Below are 23,799 nucleotides of genomic sequence, written 5' to 3'. Positions count from 1 at the left end.
AAAGCGAAAGCTTTAAAACGGAAGGATTACGTATAAAATTAATTAAATGGAAATTTCTACACGTATATAAAAAAAAATAAGAAGAAATAGAGGTAGAGGAGGAGACTACCCAAAGCATTTTCAAACCGTGGATACACCAACCGAAGCGCCCCGCGTGCAGCTACACCGTAATCTAACAGTATTGATCTCGTCTGTCTGTTAACGAAGCCCCGAAAGTCAAAGGCAAACCTCTAGATCTAAGGATTTATTCTACGAAACTCACACCTAACGAGATGGTGAGTGATGACGAACGTTTCTTAAAGTATAATTCGATAACGACGAGGGGGAAGGGAGAGTTTAATAGACGACGGACGATTGGGGTATGTAGAAAGAGAAATTATAAATACGTCGTTACGGTGGCGCGGGTTCGATAGCAGATAATCGGATCGGAGGATAATTGTGAGATGAATGTTACGTCGAAACCATTCACGTTATTCGTCTGGTTGCTACGTCGACCAAGCGCCGCACACAGACATCGCGGGTCAATGAGATGTTAGCATTTGTTGTGACGCCCAATCTAGGTCACTTATCTCTGAGGAAACGTGTTCGACACTGTTTATTTAGCCATAGCAACTTGCTTTTTCGGTTTCTATAATTCCTTACGGATGATATTTTAAACGGGATGTGTAAGTAACTTTTATCTTACGTAAGCATATAATTTTATAGCCTATTTAATGCGCGTAGCGTAGCCAGATCGACGTAACACCTGCCTTCGTCACGCCCGCTGCAGGTGGTAATACGGCACGTACCGGAATTACAAAAGGAATTCCAGTGTTTTTTTTAAGCGTAAAACGCCATCTTCTTCGCCTTTAACGCTTTGGCTGCTCGTCGACCGTGTTAGGAAAACTAAATCGGGAATTTAACAGGAGATAAGTGGTTCGATCCATCGGCGATTTCCTCAATTGAAGTGTGGCTATCGTCTGTTTCATCTGATCAATCGTCTGAAATCTAAGAGAAACAAACCTTATCGAGTCAGACGGTCTCGTGTGCCATTCACAAATCGCTTCACCCATTGAACCGACGTTATCGATCGTCGGAAAGGTTGTAAGAATGGAACGAAACTTCTTACTCCTTCGCCGTCAAAATACAATGAGGAGTAGATGTTTATCGCATTTTCTCCGGCGAATATCTAATTATTATCGTCTATCCTCCAAAGAAATCGCTTTATTCTATCTGTTACCGTTGCTTCTTCTTCTCTTCCGACACTACCTCGAATTCAAAATTTACCTCTACGCCTGCTCGTGTTTTACACCGGTTCGAACGGGATTCGTTTCTTACAAAGATCGGACCTTAGAATATAAATTACGTACAATATTTCACCGTTTCCTCCCCCTCCGAGTCCTACACCCGCGCGGGTAGAGGGTGAGGAATTTATTTTTAATAAAATATGTCGTCGAAGATTCGCTCAACAGATGGAAGCACTTTCGTGGAGGTGTATAGCATCCGTATGAAAATTGCCGTTGTTATCATTTAATTCTTCCGCCGAGAACGTTTTAAAACGAAGAAAATGCGCTTAAGCGAGAGGGTTAATTCTTTTCGGATAACCGAATTTTCAGGGCGGTGTGTGTAACACGTAAATATGTAAGAAAGCAACACGCGACGAAAGCTAGCGACACTCATCTTAGTACCTGCAATATGGCTACCCGTATGCATACTGCAGCCGCGTATATTAAATATCCTAGCTTAAAACCCGGAAATGCTGGAATAAGTGTCGCTTTATCCGGAACTTTATCGTATCGAGGTAACGACTACGCAAACTTAATAACGATGACATCAATAGGAAGTTTCGATAAAGGAAAGTCGGTTTCATCCTGTTTAAAAGCGAGATAATTAATAATAAAAGGAAGTAAAAATCGGTAAAAGTAAAATGCGGGCATTAATGGAGGCGAGATGGTTCGAAAACCGGGCGCTAGATGGCGTAATCCGAGTTCAAGGTCATTCGTCGTCCCGGGCTTAAATACTACTCGCTCCGAGGGAGGATCAAAAATGTGGTAATCCGCTTTTTATATGCAACAATATACTATTTTATTGCGTTTTAATCGTAATAATTTTTACTTATCGATGCAAAATTCTGGTTTCCTTCTTGGAGTAATAATAATTAATGGTGTAAAACGTTTTGATGGTGCCAAAAAACAAGAAAAGAAATTGTTGTGTCTTTATTATGAAATAGTAAGAAGGTAGTTTTATGTATCGAAATTTTGAAACATTTAATGGTTTCGACGAGATACGATACGCGATAACGTCATTTTTACGTACACTACACGGTAACCGTATTGTTGTGGAACAAAGGGGACGTAGACGAGTACACTACTTGTCGTGTGCGGAACCATTGTTATTAGTTGTGTTTACACAGCTCAATTATGTTCTTTTTTTTAAACTCTGGTGTTCTTTCCGATGCCGACACCAGATGGCGATGCAGTATTTTCGAGTATGGCGACCTTCTTCGTATCTCCGGTCAGATGGGGGAGTGCTTTTTTTGGAAGCTCCTTCGCACAGAGATTAGGGAAAGTAATACGGGTTGTAAGCTGTACCCCAAAGACACGTGACGGCGACCGAGTTAAATTGTTCCACCCGACGCGCTTGGTTTGCCTCAAATTGTAGCGAGACCGTGACCGAAAGGGACCACCCAGACGTGGCGGCTCGACCTCTGACCTTCGAAGTCCATCGGCTGACAATAACGCCAGATTTCCTCCCCGCGTCCATCTCGAATAATCGCATTTTACTGTTCGGTCTCACGTCCTTTCGGTAATCTTCAATTTGTTTTAAAGAAAGGCACCGGACACCTGACCATACAAACTGCAAATGCTATACATCCGACACACTCCTCCCTTCGTGTCTATGCAAACATTCGCTCGACGAAGATGGACGTCGCTTATAATGCCACCGGAACCCCAGGATTCCGGATTTCTTCTTATATAAACAAGTACACAAGCGTCCGGTGTATGCATGTGTTGTTTAAACATGATCTTGCAAACGATTACTGCTTTGCAATGCAGAGAAACGTACACATATTTTAAATGCGCGTACCGAGAACCGAACTTGTACAGTACTTTGCGTCGGGTATGGAGACTTAAACTCGTGTTTGCTTGTTTATATCAGCATAGAATTGGGTTAGGTTCTACAACTGTAATGCTCAGACCTGATCCAGGGAAAATCCGTTCTTAAACAATTAAACTTTTTATAATGTACCCAATGCAAATACCGATACACGCTTTAGTCCTTCGTATTTTTCGGCTTTTGCAGACGAAAAATCTGAGTAAATAAAGAAAACGCTATTGTAATTATCTAAATATGGTTTAAAACGTGATTATCCTTAGATAATGGGGGCGAAGCGTAAAATTATTCTGCCGCAATGCAAATGAACGTGGGAGTTAAATCCCTCACCTTTCGTATTTTTGACAAATAAACACAGGAAATTACAAAGCCTTCTCCGTACCACGTGACCCAGATAGATGGAAAGCATAACCTTGAGCCGCCCCGACCTTTGAAGATGATTTAATTTTCCGAGAAAGTGCTGCAGCGAGAACAGTTGCAGTATTGATCACAAGGGACATCTTGTTGCACTCGCTGTTGATTCTCCGCGTCGAGATTTATTAACTCTTCAACGCAAAGTGTTTATTGGAAATTACTAAACATAATCTAGGAAAAGATACTCGATGACTTTCTCCAATATGGGAATGATACTAGACATTTTCTCGTCAAATAACTTCAAATTATCTTCCAAATACCACATTTTTATCGAGAAAACGGGCATTTTCTTAAAGAATTTGCGTTTATTTTTAGTTTTCTCTACGTTTTACTATGTTTTATTTCCTCTGTTAATGCACAAATACAGAAGTATTGATGCGAGATCGGTGATATTTCTAACGCGATTTTAACCTTAGAAATCACAAAACGGGGAGGATCCTTCGTACAAAATTAACACTGTTGGCGATGTTGCAGCGTTATCTAATGATCTGTTAGGATTAATCCTTCGTGTATAATTTTTCAATACTTAATAAAAGTACTCATCCATAAATAACTAGTTCGGGACTGGATAAAATAAGATAGCGCTTGCTGGTAATTCTTCGAGACTAAAGAAAACAAAATAAATCTCTGCAGATAACATTTCAAGGTTTTCTAAACGATTCAGTCCTTTACAACTAATCCCGAAAGAATATCTAATTCGGGATAATCTTAAGAGGATCTAAAGGCTAGACATCGTAGATTAACCTCTTAAAAGTAAATATCCCCGAATTAAAACGGGACAATTCATCACGATACCTCTAAGATGGACAGATAATCTACAAAGACGGGAGTTTTCGTGGATAACCTTTGAAGGGAAACTCTCTAAGACGGCTTAATCTTCTTCCCTTAATCCTTCTGTGATAATTCAACAACATCGCTTAAAGTGAGGTAACCTTGTGTACGCGGAATATGGAATAACACTTCAAACACATCTCCAATAGTTATATTTTCAGCATTCGATACTAAAACACGCCTCGATCTTCACGCAGATGAGTAAATATTTTAAGTTTTCTCGCCTCCAATAGTGTCGTAGGTGTTAAGCTTTCCCTACTTGTATTCATTTTCTATTCATAGACCATTAAAATGATAAAAATTTAATAAATGCAATTTTATAATCGTCAACGGAGTGAAGGAGAATCTTTTTTAAAGAAGGGATTAAGCTAAAAAGATGAACGGCAACGCATTTAATAGTTTTTTAAATTTTTAATTGGAAAAAAAGCATTTAGTAGTTAAGCAATCTCCATCCAATAACTCTTAACGATGTTGAAAGCAGATAGGGGGAAATCCTCGGCTTTTTGATATGCGTAACGTGTGGAACGATGTCCAATTAAGGAGTCAAACGTTGGCTTTTCGACGAGGAAACCGCGTTTACACTTCATCGACTTGTGTACAACTGTGTAGATTTATATACAGTCACGACTTTAGGTATACGCTACGTATACTTTTTTCGACCGGCTTCCGGCTCGCAACTTTGCAGACTGAAAAATAACTTTAGCCAAGACGGGAATAAACGCGCTCGTCTTTCTATACCAGGCGTGTCTGGTGTGGAAAAACACAAAGGAATAAATAATACATACGCAATACGCAACAGTTGCAAACTGTTCTAACGTGAGCGCGTTTCATTACGCCGGTGCTCGAGTATCGATCACAAGGGACGTCTTGTTACACTAGCGTGGAGATTTATTAACTCTTCGTAACGTGTTACGTCGAGAATTAGCAAGAAAAATGTATAAACAAACGCTATTTAAGTGGCTTTTCTGCGCCAACGACAGGCATTTCGACTACTCCGCTCTTCGGGCGAGTAGACGTAACTATCAGAGCTTAATCGATACTTTAACTTTGTTGATTTTTTTTTTTATGTTTAGCTCTACTTTGCTAATTAGCTAACCCGCGAGCCAACGGTTTGAATTTATTAGCGATAAAAATGTCAAAAATGAGTCCGTTTTGGGAAAATTTAGAGGTCCAGAAGAATGATTTATGCAAAAGAACGGCAGGCGAAATAAATAAACGACGCGAAGAGAGCGGTAGATAAAGCAACGAATTAGATAAAGAAAAAAGAGGATGACCGTTAGGCCATGTTAAAAAAATACGGATAATAAAATAGTAAAAAATCGGATAATTGGCACGTAATGATGGAATCGGAGGGAAAAAGTAAATCGGAAATTCGTTAGAAGAAAAACCGAGCGTAACCGAATGGACTCCTGTCACGAATGTCGTATTTATGCAAAATAAAAACGTTTGCGACAGTTAAGTGGGTCGAATTTTTTGCGGCAAGAAGTGATAAGTTAGCCCCACGCACTTACGTCTACCCAGACATCGATATTATCGGATGCGTACAGGTGCAAAAGATCTGGTTAGACCGAGTGTCAATTGCTCTATCGCACCTGTACCCATCCGATTACATTAATGCATTCTTCGGGACCTTTTAAATTTCCAGTTTATTTTTATTTGATCGACGAGTAAATTAGTCGACTCGCTTTATAAATTTCCATTTTAAATTGCCTCTGTTTGTCGAAATAAATACCGAATCCGGTACAATAAATGACCGTCAATTTCTTATATATTCGTTCCTTAGTTTACTAGTAAATCATTTAAACTGTATTTTGCAAAGTTTTGCATAAATTATCCCTGGACGATTTAAATAAAAACCGCTTTCTAAATGCGAGAGAACTTGCCAAAGATGCCAGAGAAGAAAAAAATGCAAGTTTTTTGCGTTTTTAAGCGCCGTAAACTTTTACACGACTTCAATCTGTACATAAAGCGATTTATAGTTGCTCTCGATCGAGCCACCTGCATTAATTTCGATAGGGTATTGCATCTTTTAAGAGTTTAAGGCAGCGACAGAAAGATTATTAAGAACGTGCGTGATGTTTTATGCAGTTTTAGTGCGTTTTGTGCTGGCCATTTTTTTCTGGTCTCGCTGGTAGAAAGCCGGATGAGTCTAGAACCAGTTTTCGGATAGACGAAAACCAAGTGGAATTTCTTATGTCTTTACTTACGTATTAAAACGACGCCATGACCTCCGACCCCGTAAACGACTGCTAGAATGTATCTTCCGAAACAAGACGTCGACAACTCACTTAGCATTATGATAAAATGGTAAAAGATAGTCATCGGGGAACTCCCCTTTTATTTGCTTTTAATCGGTTGCCGGAGAGGAGGAGACCAGATTTAAATAGTCGCAACTCAATTAAAGGATCCTGGAAGATAAATCGAACGCTTTCTTCTATTTATTTATGTTTCGAAATAGTCGTAGTCCGGTATCAGATTTTCGATGGGTAGACAAAGACATATTTGCCGTCCCCGAAGAAAGAAAATGGAAGATGGAGTGGTCAGAGAGGAACAGAAGCGCAGTTAGTCGAGTAATTCGCATTTTTTCCGGTCCGGGGAGGGTTGGCATTCGACTCGCCAGCTTTGTCACAGCCGAGTCGAAAGGTATGCGACTAACATTTTGTGTCGGAGGCACAATGGCGGGAGACTTAAAGACCCAAAGGAAAAGGCGGAGAGGGTGGTGATTTACAGTAATCATAAAACCGGCAGAAAGAATTTATATAACGTTTCGACTTTCTAGCGGACCACCTACGGCCTCTCTTTCGACTGGAAAAAAGTTCTTCCACCCTTTCCAAAAACCGAAAATACCCTCCAAATTCCCCACTTTTTCTCCACTTTGGCGTAATTTCCGACGCTCCTACTCGACATTTGCGTAAAGGGGGACAGAAGAGCGCAGCCACGCGCGTTCTACGCTTCCGAGTGGTCACTTGTGTTCAAGGACGACTCTGTTCGTGTTCCGAGTCTGCCGTCTGTCTGCATTTCCCGTTAATGTTATAAATACTCTGTTCGGTCAGCCATCGCGCCACGCTTTTATTTCTGGCAACGCGGTGCCCTCATCGTCTTGAAAATCTGCCAGAAAGATCCTCCTCTTCAGACGAGCGATATTAGCGGACCATTCTGTCAAAAATAGCCTTTCTTTCAAGAAGCCGACTGACATTGAAGAGCGGTTGTGAAAAGAGACGCTCGAATAATTCGCCAGTGTAGTATTCTGCATCCCTCCTTTAATTAATAACGCCATTTAATAAGTAGGGGTTGGAGCGTGTCGTTGGCCACGCGTGGAGTCGCAGGTGTCTTTGTTAATGAAATCGCACACTATAATCGTGAAATTACGAGAGCGTGACGAATAGTTTCTCGTCACGAGCCTCTCGTGACCGCGGATAGAGCGAGAGGAAAAAAAAGGCTCTTTCTACCTCCGAAGTATCATTAAGTGCAGAGTGGGAGGAGCGGCCTCGTCATTCCCTGTTGTGACATTCGCTCGTGCTGTCCAAATACAAATAAAAGAACAGGCGGCCCGTGACCGATATCCGAAAGTCGTTTTCTCGTTTGACCTTTAATAACTCTTAAAGTAAATTTAGCCCAATTCTTATCGTTTGCAGACCCGAATTTGGAAGACTCTCTTCTAGATAAAACGACTCCCAGAACACTACAACACCCCTGCTCTTAGCCTCCGTGCACTGATTTGACAGGTCAGATGCGAATGTAAGAGCTATAGGCTATCTATTACACTTAGCATTAGTCTATTATTACACTGCGAAAGCTAGGAAACAACCTCAAATATGGCTTGTAAAAGCTGCTTTAACTAAAATCTCCCCGGCCGAAATTCTAAACAAGCTTGCATAATGTTAAAACTTCACTTGAGCATAAAGTTACGCCTGACTGAAACGTTACACAAATTACAGAATACTTTTCCGATATATCAATTAAAAAGAAGAGCATAGTTGTCGTGAAGATTTAAATTACTTATAAAGCATCGCGACTGTATAAAAAAAAACCTCAAATCGGTAAAATTAGGTAATTATTACTCTCAAAATGAAGTTTTAAACTAAACTGTCTCCCGTTTTAGGGGCATTAATGTTAAATGACTCGCCGATCGGACGAATATATTTACTAAAAACTTTTAAAAAATGACCAAATTTCCAAGTTTATAATGTATAAAATGACTTAAAATTCGAATATTTAAAATTTAATTGTATCAGTGATCTAATAGCTACAAAATTAATTAAATTTCTCCAGTTTAAAGACTAAAAACGTCGCATATCGTGATACCTATCGCATATACGACTAATTAAAAGGCCGCTTTGAAAAAACCTCTCAAGCATCACCTGAACACTAACCAATGAAAACACTACAAAAAAATGCATTGGAGAAAATGGCAAACAGTTGAACGACTAGAAAACAACTGCAAATATCACATATTTGATTATAAAAGAAAAGTAAATAAAATGAATCATACCGTCCATAATTTGATAGTTTAAATATTGCAAAACATCACTGCAAGTACCTCATAAATACGAGCAATTACACCCGAAAACTGACCAATCAAAAAGCTATAAAATTGTAATGCGACCATCTAAAAAGCTACAAAAATCTCGTGCGTAACTGCTAAATTTTTGCCAATGTAATCCGAATTTTTCGAATGCTAAACGTCTCGTATTAGCTAAATAAACTGTTAAATTTCGTTACTTAGAAAGCAGAAATATCGATGGTGTGGGAGACCACAACGAAATTCCGTAGGTTTTTCTAGAAGTAGCGTGTTAACAAGTCGGTCGTTAAGGAGGAAACAGTTACGAACATCTCGTTTATAATCTATAATTACCGAACAAAGAGCGAATTTGAATCGTAAAGTGTCTTTATTGATCGAGAAGAGTTTGTCATCTTGTAAGAGAGAAAAGCATGAACGAGAGTCGTAAACCGCGCTGTAAAACAAAACTAACCTTTTACCGAGTTGTCTATTATATAACCCTCCAGCGTATGTTCTGTAACCGGTTACTCATTATGTGCTCTCTTACGAGCGAAAAATGGCTAAATATGGAAATAAATCGGACATAAAATGACTAGATTACTCTTAAAACTCCTCTCTCTCCGTTCGCGATTTAGCGATTTTCTCGCAAAGTCGATAGATCCGCGTGTTCTCTCCCTTCTAAGTAACAACGGTTACGATCCGAAACTTGCCAATAACAGTTAAATACGAATATAATCCGGATTTAAAATGTGTAAAATTTCCTTCTTTAGCCGCGATTTAGTTACCAGAATTTACGGAGAACTCATCCCTCCAGCGCATTTTCCTGTAACAGGTTACCATTATACATATGCCCCGTCGTGGGTAAAAAATGATTAAATATGGAAATAAATCGGGTGTGAAGTGAATAAATTATATACGTGACTCCTTAAACTTCTCCTTCGAGTAGCGATTTAACGAGTATTTTACAAAAATGGCAAGGTCCTATTGTGAAAAGTTTACCCCTAAAGTAAAAACTTTAGGGGTAAATTTTTCACAATAGGACCTTGCCATTCAGTTACTATGTTATATATAAGTATACCTTACGAGCATAAGCAATTATATATAGAAACGAACAGAGCATAGAATAAGCAGCTTAGCATCTTAGCTCTTTCTCTTGTGCGATATACACTATGTGGATTTTTTTACTAAAGTGACAATGTTCTATACTAGTGTTCATCCTTCTAGCAATATTATATAACCGGTTATCGTTATACTATATACAATTATTTTACGCTCGTAAATAGTTAAAAATAGAAATAAACGGGACGTAGAATGAACCGATTACTCTTAAAACTACTTGTGTAAATCGCAGTTTAAGGATTTCCTTCTTTTTTTTCATAAAAATGGAGATATTCTGTAGTAAGGTGTTCATGTCTCAACAATATTATAGCATATTTATCCATTTTACAGCATAAAACGCTCAAATATAGAAGTAAATGGGAGGTATGGAATGTGTATATTGTTCTTAAATGCATGGCTGGATTCGCGATTCGGCGATTTTCTAGCAAAAATCTGCAGCAAAACGTTAGAGAGTCTTAGCGGCCGACCCAGTTTACCGACGATTTATGCGTTAATGTGAAAGAGAACAAACACAAGAAATCTCCCAGGAACTAATTACCTAACAGAGGATCAAAATTAATCTTGTAAGTTACAGCCGTCCAGCGACTGTCCAATAATAAACCCTTTTTATCGCAGTTGTTAAGATGTGCAGGAATGTAGAGAACCCACCTGCGCATCTTCTCGTACAAGCGGTATGCGCGCCATTCTGAATGAATAGGGGCCTCTCGAATGACGTAATCGGAGGAGAGGTCAGACAGATGCCAGACGAAGAGGGTCAGGTGAGAGTCGAGCCGCCTCTTTCCTTACAATTGTTGGTTGGGTATAGGTCCGACATCGTCTAGAAAAGTGCAGAAAAAATAATAGTCCCTCTCGATTTACACGAAACTTTCATTTAGAATAGAGGAATTTCTGTCTTCAATGAACGAGTTTAAACGTTTATATTCGAGGATCCTGGCGCGGGATTTTTGCACCACCCGAAACGGGGCAACTCCAAAGACTTTGGTGAATTCTGCCATTGTTGTCGGGAGCTTCGACTCATTGTTCGAAAAAATCTACTCGTTCATTCGCCATTCGATAATTTTAGAACACAAAAACTGTCTTCTCCTTCACTGAATTGCTTTCCTTTCAGTTTTTATTTAACAATTCGTTCTTTCCAACGTAAATTCGTAAACATCCGCAAAAATTTCTACATCACTTGACATTCTTGATTTATGGGACATTAGGTCGCTAGTACGAAAGTGCATGGAGTAACGCTAACGCTTTACGTATTGTTACGAGCATTTTGCACGTTACTCGAAACGAAATATACTTTATGCGGAATGGAAAAGTTTTATTTTCGGTATGGCCAACTGCGTCCGACCTAACGAAAAAATTGAATTAATCAAAGACGAGAAAAAAGTAATGCTAAGACAATGCAAGGACGGTCCAGATGTCTGTAGGCATAAATACACTTTGTCTAACTTGGTGAGAAAAATTATTTATGCAGAATATATCACTTTCTTTCGCTCTTCTTTACTTTTTTCAGCTTTGTAAGAGTTGCGAGGAAAGAGTGAAAATCGTTTTAAAGTCGAATGTTTTAATAGAATGTACCGAAATTTCGGCCGGATAAGAGCTCGTCGGTTTTCATTCGTGCATGCCTAAACGGTATTACAATTATCAACAGGTCTGCAGAACATAGTTTCTGCGCTTAAGTGTCATTGCATTCGAGCGTTTTTGTAATCTTGCACCACAGACTATAAATCAAGACTTGAAAAACTGAAAAAAAGTTATAATCTAACTAATAATTCCATCGTCTAAATTGAAAGTATAACGTCGAACGACAGATATCTTGATCGTAATCGATACTTATCCCTCCTCGACCATTGACAGTTTACGACGGGGGGATCTTCGGCCGCGAGCGAACGACCCCGTTTCGTGTCGGGATTGGCGGTCCTGTCTGAGACGATCGATCTAGCCGAATTGACGAATGTCCTTCGATCGTAAATTCTCGATAATATCCGAAAAACCTGCCCAGGATTGGAAATTTTTTTGTGTGTGTGTGTTCTTTGTTGGCACGCGCATCGAGAGGCGGAGCGTGCGGTGCCAATAAACTTGTTGGCTTCTTGCACGCCGTTTCGGGTGGACAGCGCCGAATTTCGTTATGGACCGACAAAGATATCTTGGCAGAAGTCGGCTAATTGCTCGACCAAAGAGCCTATTTACCGTTCATTCTTCCGACCGACTGCACCTGGACACAGGTGTTCTCGCCTATATCTTCCGAGGACGTTGTCCTCGGACCGTTCCACCTCCACTAAATATCGAAATTTGCCACCCTATCTTTCCCTTTATCTCTACACGCATTCTTAGAATTCCCCCGGTTACAAATGACTCTGGCACTCTACGTTACATTCTTAGAACTACTGTAGAATTCTCGGAATTATTCTTCTAGAAGCTTTCGACTAAAATAGTCTAGAGGAATGGTCATTTACATGGATGACACAATAGCATCTTCTGAGAAATTCCAAGTAGTTAAATGGAAATGATCTAGATTTTGATTTCTTTCAGAAATGATCCGATATTCTTCCAGAATTTGCCATTATTTCCTTGCTTGCACTTATTTTAATAAGCCACACTTACTACAGAAATCCGCACCATGCCGAATCAGAGTAGATATCCTGGATTTTTCTTTATCTTAATTTTATGGAAAAACATTTTAGTATTCCTCAATCCGTACGCAATTGAACTCGACCGATTCATTCAGAAGTTGCCCGAATTTTATGAGAGATTTCGACAAAGTGGGAACTGTACCAGCATCTATAGAAAAAGATCTAATTCTGCATCATCGATAGCAAGATTTTGGTTCACTAAATAATCTAAAAGTTCTATAATTGCGTGGCCGATCGAAATGTTTTGTTAATTAAGTGTAATTTTGACGTGGTGTCAACGGAAAGGTTTCTTCTAGAGGGGTGTCGCGACTTCTAGAAATTGTCATTTCTCTACGCGGTAGAGTTTACACTCCAAACATAATGCTAATCCCGTTTTTTTCCGTGAATTAATTCCTGTAGAAACGAAGTTAATTTAAAATTTGCAAGCGTTGCATCCGTACCTGGAAGCAATGTCGCATTTTCGATCGTCGGAGGTAATGGGGTTCGGGTGCGAACGTGGGTTCGTTCGACTCGACTAAACCCGTGTAGGACGATCCATTGGCAAGAGGCCGTGTGCTGCCGAGTTAAGTGAAAATTTAACAATTAGCAGAAAGTATCGCGTAATAGAGCATAAAAAGGACGAAAGTGCAGGTGCGCTCGACCGTGGGCGATTCGTGTCCGCCATGATAATTAAGGGAATCACGACGCTCTTTTCCGTCTTTCTGCCACTGAATTTGGACTTGTTTATCCCCGGACACACGTGTTGTTGGCATATCGCCGCATCAGCGGTTGCCGTGGCAACACCGCCCTTGCCCGACCTTGAAACTTCTATTGATCTAATGGGGTTAGACGTTGTTGCCCGGGTCGGCGTCGCCCGGCAACCGGAGATGAGCGGTGCAGGAAGCAACCATCTACGTTCGAATTCTCCTGCCCGGGATGTCCACGACGTGCATCGACACGTGTATCCGTTCGAACCCTCTCCGACCGCTTCGAAGAAAACGTAAATAAGAGTGACGAAACATATAAATCCCTTCTACTATAAGGGGGAGCTCGAGGGTTTCGCCAGACTCTAAACGCGGCTGCCAGCGCCCGACTGAGAAGAGAAATTCAACTTCTGCCTTTTTTTTCCGATCCGCGGAATTTAAACCTTAATAACTGGGTAGAAGAAAAAAAAGCCGTAACCGCGAAATAGTAACAATTTCACACGTCATTAATAACGAACTCGATAACGTATGAATTAGTTAAGCCAAGCGAAGTGACGGTGTAAACAATAGGCACTGTGGATAATAGCTGGTGGAGGGAGAGGGGTGGATAATGTATTAAAGCACTATTCTTCTGGTATAATGCGCCTGACCTTAACTGAGCTTGTGAGACACCCCCGGGCGTTTCTCTACGGATTCTCTCTACGAGATTCGTCTTTCTGCTGCTACAACTTTCTTCGAACGACTAATTAATCCTCGGGGATGTACTAGCCTAGTAAATCGAAAAATGCAGCATTTCTTCTGTTACGGACTTCGATACTTTCTACAATAATCTTTGCCTCGGGAGGATATGGATTCTTTGGTGCCTTCCAAAATAATCATCTCTTTAGATACTTTCTAGAATCTACAGATTCTTCGACTATTGTAACACAATACTTACTTCGAGAGAGAGTGGATGTAAGCAAAACCCGCTACTTCAATTTGGTCTAGCAATTTCCATATACATCCGCCCTCTGTTGAAGCAGAGACAGCGATTACCTTCCAGAAACAGGTTCAAATAAGATCGAGATCCAGAATTTTATAGAGACGTAATGTAAACGAATTAAGTTAGCATCTCGCCAACACTATCTTGCCAATTATCAATTATGCTAAAGTTTCGACGACTGTCGCAGCAGCGCCCATGCGATTAAGCAAAGGGTCTTTAGCTACGAATAGATAACTGGAGATAAGGAGCCATCATTATTCATGGCTCGACTAACCGGTCGCCTTCTACCTATACCGTCTCTCCGTCCTGATCGATCGAAAACGTTGCGATCGATCAAATATCGAAGCGAAAATCGATCGAGTGCGAGCACGCGGTTAAATCAGACCTGTTAAAAAGTCAACGACGGCGACCTTTTGTTTTGTCGCTCCGTAATCAGCCAGTATTCATGCTTTAGGCAAAAACAAATAGTTTGTTTTTCACTCGCTATCTAAGCATTTCGCTCTGAATAAGATCTATGAAAGCCCCTTGATGAGATATTAACTTTTTCTTCTCCTTCAATAAGAAAATCTCTCCGCTGACAACTGATTCTTCCACTTTCATCTACCCCGATTCATCAGATAAGAGTACACAGGATTTCTTAAATTGGCATACGTATCGTCATCTGGGCCGACGATCTGAAGATGATTCTGACAAACAAAATCTTCAACACTGACTTTTTTCAACGATGTGAGACGAAGATCTTATCTACCGAAAACAATTATTGAATTTTTAATTTGATGCATGTTTGCAGAAGAGCCGTGCAAAATGAAATTTGATTCGACCAGCAGTTTTAAAGTGGAAGAACCTCGGATCTAAACTTTTAATTTTGTCCACGCCAAAGAAATTTTTTGCAAAAACATGCAACAGAAAGTTAGCAAATATTTAAGATAAAATTTATTTTGATTTTTCGACGGAATGAGTAGAAAATTTGTGCATTTATCGAAATTTCGTAGCAGAACGAGCAAATTTCCGATCGGAATTCTTAATAGAATGCACAGTTTGGTTAGAAAACGTAACCGATGCAATGTAGAAAGACGGTCGTAAATATATTTTAATCGCAAATTACATTGCTTCGAGCATCTTAATAGGTTTTAGCCTGTAAAACTCTCCGTTTAAACGCAATAAACAAAATAAATTTCTGCAAAATATGATTCGATAATGGAGAAAGCGAATTTGCTATGCAACAAAATTCGTTTGGCAAGCCGAAATTTTGCAGGATGCATATTTATGAAGATTTTTCTCGAGCGCACTGCGATCGCACGTAAGCGAGAGGGGACGAACCAGATTTTTGCGAACAGGGCCGATTTTTGACACCTGCAGGAATATTTAAAGTATGTCGATAAAAAGTAGAAAACTTTTTAAGATGCAGAGGTATGGTTAATTAGATGGAACACGATTTAGTAAGAGGAGCGAGTCACTTGCATGACTAAGATCGTGATTGGAAAATTAACTAATCGGCCCTCACCCCGAATATATATTCTACAGTTAAGGAGACATTACTCGGCAAGAATTATTTTGTTATGAGTTTGAGGTGGAGTTGCAGGTGTCTGGAAAGGTGGATCACACTCTTCCGAAACGTCACGTTCCGAGTGGAAAACCCGTTTGTCGATGTAATCTGTCTCGAACTCTCGAATATCGGGGGTCTAGCGAAGGATCGGCATTTTTTTTTAGATTAATTTCGACCCTCAGATATCGAAATTGCTGCGTTCGACATTCTTGGGGTAACTAGCGAGATGATGAATTAGCAAACGTCACTACGTCTGACGACTTAATCGAGAGTCGAGCCATCGAAAAATTTCGCTAGTGACAAATCGCCGGAGCGAGGCGAGCATACTCGACAGGCTGCAAAACGTGCAGAAAATCCCGTTCGATAATGGCGCAACATCCGAACTGTAGGTTAAAGACCAGGCCAAGAATCCGGTCTTTAGCCGACCGGGTCTGGGAGTTCGAATCTCGAAAAGCTCCATCGAGTGTTCGGAACGTATTCGCTCGGTGGCTAAACTCTTATTTACTCGTTCGAATCTAATCCGAACGGCCGAATCGTCTTTCCAAAAACACCTTCACTTTTCTAATTTGGCCGAACGTGTTGGCGTTTTTGGAAGAACACGGACAACACTCGTTCAGACTTCCATCAACCGGTGTAGATAGTTATTTGTTCGCTTTCACTTAAACGTCCGTTTTACAGGACCGCATCCGATTCCGTTCATTCATGTCTCTCGGAGCATTCGATAATCGATTAGACAACACATCTCACTGGCATCGGCGCGTTTTTAAAAATGCATTAAACAAAGCCCATCCCGTCCGTTTACGTTTTTGAAACGATAAATGTCTGAATACTTTAGGCTGGCAAACACCAGATACGCCAAGCGGTATTAATAAAAGCTTTCGGGCTTCGTACGGATGTAAAGGCTAATGGGAGAAGAAGCGGCAAATAGTGGCTCGGCACTTATCGCGCGCTTAATATCACCCTCCGACTTCTGTAAACTAGATACGACGAATCCCACGTCCGATTAAAAGCTCATTGCCCAACCTCGACAGCTGGAAGAGCGAAATTCCAGAGGGGTACGCATACGATACGTCATGGAGTAGCGAACTGTGACCTTTATAGTCACGCGTGAGGAAATGAATCGTTAACTGTATTGTAGTGTCGACTTTCGTCCGTCCACACCTGTCGCTTCCCGCCTACGCCGCCGATGTTTTCGGCGATTCCGGCGGCGCGAGAAGAGGGGTCGAGCGTAAGGAAAGAAAGAAATAACGTTGGGCGACGCAACGAACGTCTGCGGTGGTCACCACCCCGGTCGAGTTTAATGGGAACAAAACGTTCCCGGAAAAAGCGACGTAATCGGTTAATAGCGGATAATAAATAATTAATGCCGTCTCGTCGGATAATGAGCACTTTGGTAGTCGGCCGAAGTGTCGAGTGTTTAACGATCTACGAATCGTCGAATTCTTCCGCGAAACGGCACCCTTCTTTAATTAAAGAGTTTCGGATGACCGTGCCATACGATCCTCGAACCCGGTCCCACCCACCTCCTCCATCCCGGATAATCGAGAGGCGTAATTAGCCGAAGCCCAGGTAGGGGTGGTCGAATGACGACGACTCCAAATCGGCCCACGTGAGGCGCTGCAGTCGTTGCGTAGAAGCTAGGCGCGGACGGTGCGTTCTACACGTGCTCGGGTTGCTAGGAGACGAGTCGACAGTCCAATGAGATGGAAGCGGCCGACGCGCTCGTTTAAGTAAGCGACGAGCGGTCTGCGCTTCTCCCATTAAACCCATCCACCCCGTGGCCGCCACATGACATTATGAGTGGATCCGGCGTCAACTTAATGGTGCCTCTGGACGGCTCCTACTCGACTCTCCGACCGGACAACGGTAAGAGCATCTGTGTGTCTGCCCTAACTCCTCTTCGCTTACTTACCACTCTTATTTTCCGTCACCCGCAGCCTAATCCGCGTTTTCGCTCTCTTACTCGCGAAAATATAAGTAACGCGGGCGCGCTGCAAAGCGCGTACGCGTCGCGCCGCAAGTTTAATAACTGTGTTACGAATTTCATTAGTCGGACGTAGCGCGGTGGGAAGTAGAAAGGGGACTTTTTAATCGTAAAAGTTTATGCACGGTTTTCCGAATGGAAGTGGAGGGTAGCGCAGGGGAGGAGCATTCAATTGTACGTAGATAGGTGTCGGGGTGATTGACCTTTTCGCCGTCGGCCCTAGACATTCGTTGTCGGCCAAACTTTTCCGGCGCTCCGACTTTGGCGCCCGATGGCGCTAAAGCACGCTTTTTCGGAATATTTTTGCGAGGAATGCCACCTTTGCTCCATTCAGCCTCTCCGTCCACGTTTCGTCGGGGGATTTTTTTGCCGCTTCGGCTATTAAGAGCCGGAGAAAATTTAGGAACGGCGTCTGCTACTCCCGAAAAAGTGCAGGGGCTATTTTCTGCCAAGAAGCTCCCGGGTCTGACGTCACGGCGTACTTCCCCCGTTCGGAGCATGCGTCGACGGCTAATCCGGGTGAAGTGGAACGAAAAAATACATGGAGAACGTCGAGAGAGTAAAAGTTTAGTCGCCTTCTTTCGTGCGTTGTCGATGGTGCACGCAGCCTGGTTGCGCAATTGCCTCGGTCTGGGAACCATGTGCGCTTCTCCGCTGTTGCCAGGGCAGCTGACGGCGTGCGGAGAAGGAATGTAGAGGTGAGTGTGTTATTCTCTCGTCTACCTTAACCCAACTGTCCTATAACGCCGCGTATTGCCAGCCGGCGTAACGCGCGTCCAAGAGGTCATTGCGATGCAGGTGCGCGTTGCGCTCGCGCTGGGGGGGAGGATTGTGTATTCTTCGAGGTTAGCGCTAGTCCCGGGCATCTTTGTGCAACCGAGCGTAGGGTTTAGGTCATTGGATAGTTTTCTTTTCAGCCGTTCCCCTTTCCCCGCCGGATGGTATGCGGCGTTCCCTCCCGCCACGCACTCGTACTATGGTATTTACTCGAGCCAGTGACTTGGCTGCCATCCCTGGATCGCTACCCACACAAGACTTGGCTTGTTACTGATTCATTTCCGACCACTGTTTACTCCTGCCGCCTCGCTTAATTGCTTGCAAATTGTCACACGAGAATGACCCATCGGCCAAAAAATACCAGACGGTTAGACGTGTCGTTAATCGCCGACGCTTCGAGAAAGGCCCCGGGGCCCTCGGGTTGGAAAATTAGGGGTGTAACGAAAGTTTTGGGAATTACTCTTAAGACCTTCTGTACTATCGGAGTAAATATAGCAGCCGCGTATCGGGTACGGTCGAGCTTTACCGACAAATCCAAGGTCGTTTCGTCACGGCTGGACGCATTTCTCGAATTCCTCCGCTCTTCGACTATTGTTCCGAATAGTGTCGATTATGCGTAGCCGTCGTGTTTCCAAAAATGACGTCACGGTGTCGTCGTCGATCCCGGTACCTTCGCCCCTTCCTCCCGTTCGGGGATAATCCGCCTTGTCCTTTTATCGAACTCTTCCGGAGACAGAAGAGGATATCTCGTCGCAACGATCGTATTCCCTGCCCGATTTATAAGAGCGACGCCTAAGACGAAACGGCAACAAGTGTTACGTCACCGACGTTGTGATACGTCATTGTTTTCGGAGAAGAGAAACAAACGGTGACTCTCGATTTAAAGAGGGAGTTTTCGTTTCCGAAGCAATTCGATCTCTTCGGAGTACAAAAAGGAATTCAGTGTGTGATGACGTAAGTGTCTGACGTCATAGGTAGCTATTCGATCGTCTATTGATTACGCTACTATGACGTCATTGGCATTTTACTCAGCTGTCTCCGACGAGGACGAAACCACGATAAAAATAAACGAGAAGGTCCGAGGGGCCGTTGGTGTCCAGAGGGCAAGTAGGAACCAGTTGTCAGATGCCAGATGGTCTGTGATAGATGTTTCGAGTACATATCTGACGGGGCATCGCTACTTAACCGAAATCAATCATTTTTCTGGGTATTAACACTTTCCTTCGTATCTTAATCCCTCTGTTTACCTAGCGGGAGGCCCTTCAAACTTCTGGAAGACGTTTCTGTCTAGCCAGAGGTATGCAGCTAGTCAAAAATAACCCCTCACTCACTAATTAAAAAGACGGGTCGTGACGGAAAAGCGGTGCTCGACGTAAACTTTTGAGCATTTCGCTATTCGGCGTACCCTCGTTGTCGGATATGTTTATATTTAGAGTTAAATGCTGGTTTTTCTAATAAAATTGTCCAAAAATGATTTCCAAACCGTCTTGTGTTCTTTTCAGGAAGCGCGGGGTCTATGTTGTCTATCAATCATCCCAACTACACTCTGTGCCGAAGCAGACACACTGCCAACGATCTTCTCGCCAACGACCCTCTGTTGCCTCTGAGTCCTTACTACTGGCCCAGTTACGCTTTTCCTCCATCCTGGTTCGGTTCTCTCAAACAGACGACGCCTACGATAGTTAACAGAGGTGAAACCAAGGAAAGAATACTCGAGAAGGAAATAGCCAGAGCGACCAGGAATGCGGAACCCAAGGAAGGTCTGACAGAATCTCCTGTTGGACCGACGGTGAAAATAGAAGAGAGAAGCCCAATCAAGTGTCGTGTCATTAATAAACCTCGCAGCTCCTCCGACAGCAGCATCACATGCGGTATCGGCAAAGTGCCCATGAATGGGCCAGAGGGCATGACAGCTACGACCGATCCGTGCGGCGAGCAGCACGTGTGGCTCGGTGAAAAGACTCGTCGTTCTTCTACCTCGCCCATTCAAATGACCGGTTCGGATTCGGCTAGGATTATCGGCAATTCCGGTAGTCTGTTTCGCCCGCCTCCCGCCGTACCCGGAAGTTCGGACCACAATCGCATCTACCCCGCATCTTCGTCGACGTCTACCTCTAGTGGCATCCATCTCTACCAAGCTCACGCTGCCAGTTTCTCCGGTTACTACCCGTATGGCCAAGGATCACCGTATTCTAGTCCACCCAGACAATACTTCAGTCCTTCCAAGTCCTTCGGCCTTCACACTCAGGGTCAAGGACACGGCGACACCACCAAGACTTCGAAAGTTCGCCGAAGCGCGGAAGAAACCATTTCGTCACCTAGACACACGAAAACATCGAGCTCCGAAGTCGGCAAGGAGCAATCCCAACCGTCGGCATCCTATCGAGTTCCTACCGGAAAAGAGGGATCTCTCAAACACCGCATCTTACGTCCTCCTAGCATCCACATCGTAGAGCCACCCGCCAGTTTAGCGGGAGAGGCGCCTCTATCGGCGCCTCCCATTCAAAGACACAGGGAGGAACCCTCGGCCAAACTCCCGCGAGTGATCGCTCCCAACAATTCTCAACCGAAATCCCAACAGAGTAACTGGCAAGTTCGACGCCAGAACACATCGCCGTCCAATCCTCAATTGCAGTATCCCGTGTATTTCATGAAAGGCTCCATCATACAGTTAGCCAGCGGACAACTGAAGCAGGTGGAGAACTTGAGCACGGACGATTTCTTGCAAAGTGCCGAAGTCAGTGCGGATCTTCGCATCGATTCCAGTACCGTCATCAAGATCGAAAAGGCTCAGACGTCCGATTCGGTCAGCTTGAGTTTCTCCGTGGGACACAACGAAGTACAGGTAGGCTTAAACAATTGAAGATCGCAACCAATTGGTTTCGGGGGGTCGTTGGTACTAATCCACCAACTAACGTGTCGAAACTATTTTTTCCATCACGTTCGAACGTAAGAGCAGTTTTCGTATATTGTGTCTTGCAGTACGGGCCATCGAAATGCTCCATATTGTTACATGGTAAACTCGCTTAAATAACGAAGTTAACTGCTTAGTTTGAGTGTGCAGCCCTGTCTAAAAAATGATTACTGGTCCATTCTACTAATATTCTGATTTAAACTCGTATAATATTAAGGCGCCTTTTAAAAATTGTATTGTTTAACAATGGCAACTTTTCACTCTAGGCGATTTTGCGTTTTGACTAGTCTTGAAAATACCTAATAGAGTTTTATGTTCGATGACTTTTAAGACAGTATTTCCCTAACTATTTCGTCGTCTCCGTCGCTGTAAATCTGGTGAAACACGCTATAATTTCGGATAAAACGCAGTACTCGTATTAACAAAACCACAGAACTTTTGCAAAATATCCAGAGTATCGATTTTATTATCGGTATATGCCTCCATCTGGTGGATAGTTTGTAAATTATTTCGAAAAGGAATAGGACCTTCTTAAAAATTACTTATTGGATGTGAAGTTGGGAGACTTAAAAATGAAATTAATTTAAAATCGCGCAATTGTCGATAGAAAAGATTCCGAAGTATGCATTTATGTTAATCTTAAGTTTTCGATGCCTTAGGTGACGGTGGAAGCGCCGGTGGAGCATCCCTTCTTTGTGTTCAATCAAGGATGGTCTTCCTGCGATCCCGAAAGATCCGGACAGAGATACGGCCTATCCTGTCACAAATTGTCTGTGGGTGACGTTTGCATCTCTCTGACGCATCGAGACGCCGCTACCACTCTGTCGAATCCTCAAAACAACGCCGGTAAGTCGCAGAGGCAACCCACGGAAGTGACCAAATTATCCGGTCCTCAGACGGCTTTCTCCAACCAAGCCAAGAGGAAAAGACGATGGTCTGCCCCCGATCATTTAGAACTACAGACGGACAAACCGAAATCTTAACTGCGTGTAGATACCGAAATGTACATTGCTGTATATAGCTGTGGCCATAGGAATGTTGCCATTCATCTTTGGTTGTACATCTTCACTTTTATATATATACAGTTCGTATACTTATCATGTAGTGTTCTTTTTCTTTTTTTTAATGAATTACTGTTGATCCGTTATAGAATGTCATGGAATTAAAGTGGTTTATTATTATGCCCTTTGTGTTTATTATTTTCACTTTTAACTGCTTGTTATCGAATTTAGCCCTCTAATCGTCGGCCGTGGTAACATTTTTAAAAATATCTGAACGGCGAAGCGAAGAAACTGCCGAACCACTTAGAAATAAGAAAACGCGGGTCGAATCGAGAAGCGTAACACCTGTGAGGTGCGACGTGACGGTGACAACTTGGCTATAGACTTAGATATGAACTTTCTAAAAAGAGTTATTCTTCGCCGAGAGTGACAATAAATAAGAGAATTATTTGCACGAGAAGATCGCGTCCTTGACAAAAGTTGCAACAACCGACGATTGAGTACTCAAACACTTGGGGTAGCGTATTGGAGAAAGAATAGCTTTAGTCAAGTGTTGACAAAGACGCCCAGGAGGTCCTCTTCCCGGAGAAGAGTTCCATTTAGGGAACAATGAAACCGTTCAAAGTTAGAAATTTCTAGAAGTAGCTACGTAGGAGTGATTTTTCTACTTATCTTTATGTCCAGTCGAACGAAACACTTCGACTCTGAGTGTGTGTCGAATATCAGCCGGTGGATAATTCGTAGTAATGGATACGTCTCGCTTATAAGTGGCTCCGTTCGTGTTACTATTTGGACGGAGATGGCCCGGAAGATAATGACCTAGACAGAGTACTAAGCCCTTTACGTATGCAGGTGACAGCTCAAAATTACTTCTGGTATTTTGCAAATCTTCGAAAACTCGAGCAGAAAGAGACGAACCTCTTTCTCTCGTAAAACACGTCGTTCGAGTTACCACGGCAATAGTCTTTTACCCATTAAATGGATTATTGTCATGGACAGAGTAAACAAGCGGAGCCGGGTTACGAAGCGCTCCGCTACTAGATGCAATATGAAAAAGCGTTACAACTGTAGCATACAAAGGTTTATTGCGGGGATTCCCCTCTTTCCAAGATTTTATTAAATCTTAAGTGTTTTACAGGCGCATTTACCTCTATTTTAAATTCTTGCTGGAAGACGGTAATCGTTAATCGAAGTTACACGTCGACATGACAACAATTTGAATCCGATCTCGTTAGTGATACGTCTTTAGCAAAAAACAGAAGAAAAATAATTAATTCCGATATCGAGTTTACGTCTCACTTACGCAAATTAACGGTCGAACGGTTTATGG

The 23,799-nt window shown here is 42.5% G+C and overlaps 2 protein-coding genes across 8 annotated transcripts in view; one reads left to right on the top strand and one right to left on the bottom strand.

Moving 5' to 3' along the window:
* The window catches only part of LOC111625474 (vacuolar protein sorting-associated protein 72 homolog), a 64,107-nt gene that overhangs the window by 31,403 nt on the left and 8,905 nt on the right, over window positions 1-23,799 (bottom strand). The gene's annotated exons all lie outside the window — the stretch shown is intronic.
* Window positions 70-22,653, top strand: LOC111625472 (ataxin-1-like). 6 transcript variants are annotated; one of them, XM_023368621.1, is made up of 3 exons: window positions 70-275; window positions 20,057-21,399; window positions 22,128-22,653. In XM_023368621.1, exons 2-3 carry the CDS (start codon window positions 20,071-20,073, stop codon window positions 22,449-22,451), a joined length of 1,653 nt encoding a protein of 550 aa, XP_023224389.1. In that variant the 5' UTR covers window positions 70-275; window positions 20,057-20,070; the 3' UTR covers window positions 22,452-22,653. The 6 variants fall into 6 exon arrangements, with proteins under 6 accessions (XP_023224389.1, XP_023224387.1, XP_023224386.1 ...); XM_023368619.1 differs by having other exon boundaries at window positions 70-665; XM_023368618.1 differs by lacking the exon at window positions 70-275 and adding an exon at window positions 9,907-17,659.

Source organism: Centruroides sculpturatus, unplaced genomic scaffold, assembly GCF_000671375.1.
Source record: "Centruroides sculpturatus isolate CEXI.00-Female unplaced genomic scaffold, Cexi_2.0 scaffold95, whole genome shotgun sequence".
Lineage (NCBI taxonomy): Eukaryota > Metazoa > Arthropoda > Arachnida > Scorpiones > Buthidae > Centruroides > Centruroides sculpturatus.
Note: the sequence above shows the minus strand (reverse complement) of the source record. Positions and strands in the feature narration are given on the sequence as shown.

Excerpts from the sequence above, each read along its gene's own strand:
- LOC111625472 (XM_023368618.1), top strand. The coding sequence starts at position 17,590 with ATGAGTGGATCCGGCGTCAACTTAATGGTGCCTCTGGACGGCTCCTAC. Across the intron at positions 17,660-20,056 it reads GACTCTCCGACCGGACAACG|GAAGCGCGGGGTCTATGTTG; the intron begins GTAAGAGCATCT and ends TGTTCTTTTCAG. Across the intron at positions 21,400-22,127 it reads TGGGACACAACGAAGTACAG|GTGACGGTGGAAGCGCCGGT; the intron begins GTAGGCTTAAAC and ends TCGATGCCTTAG.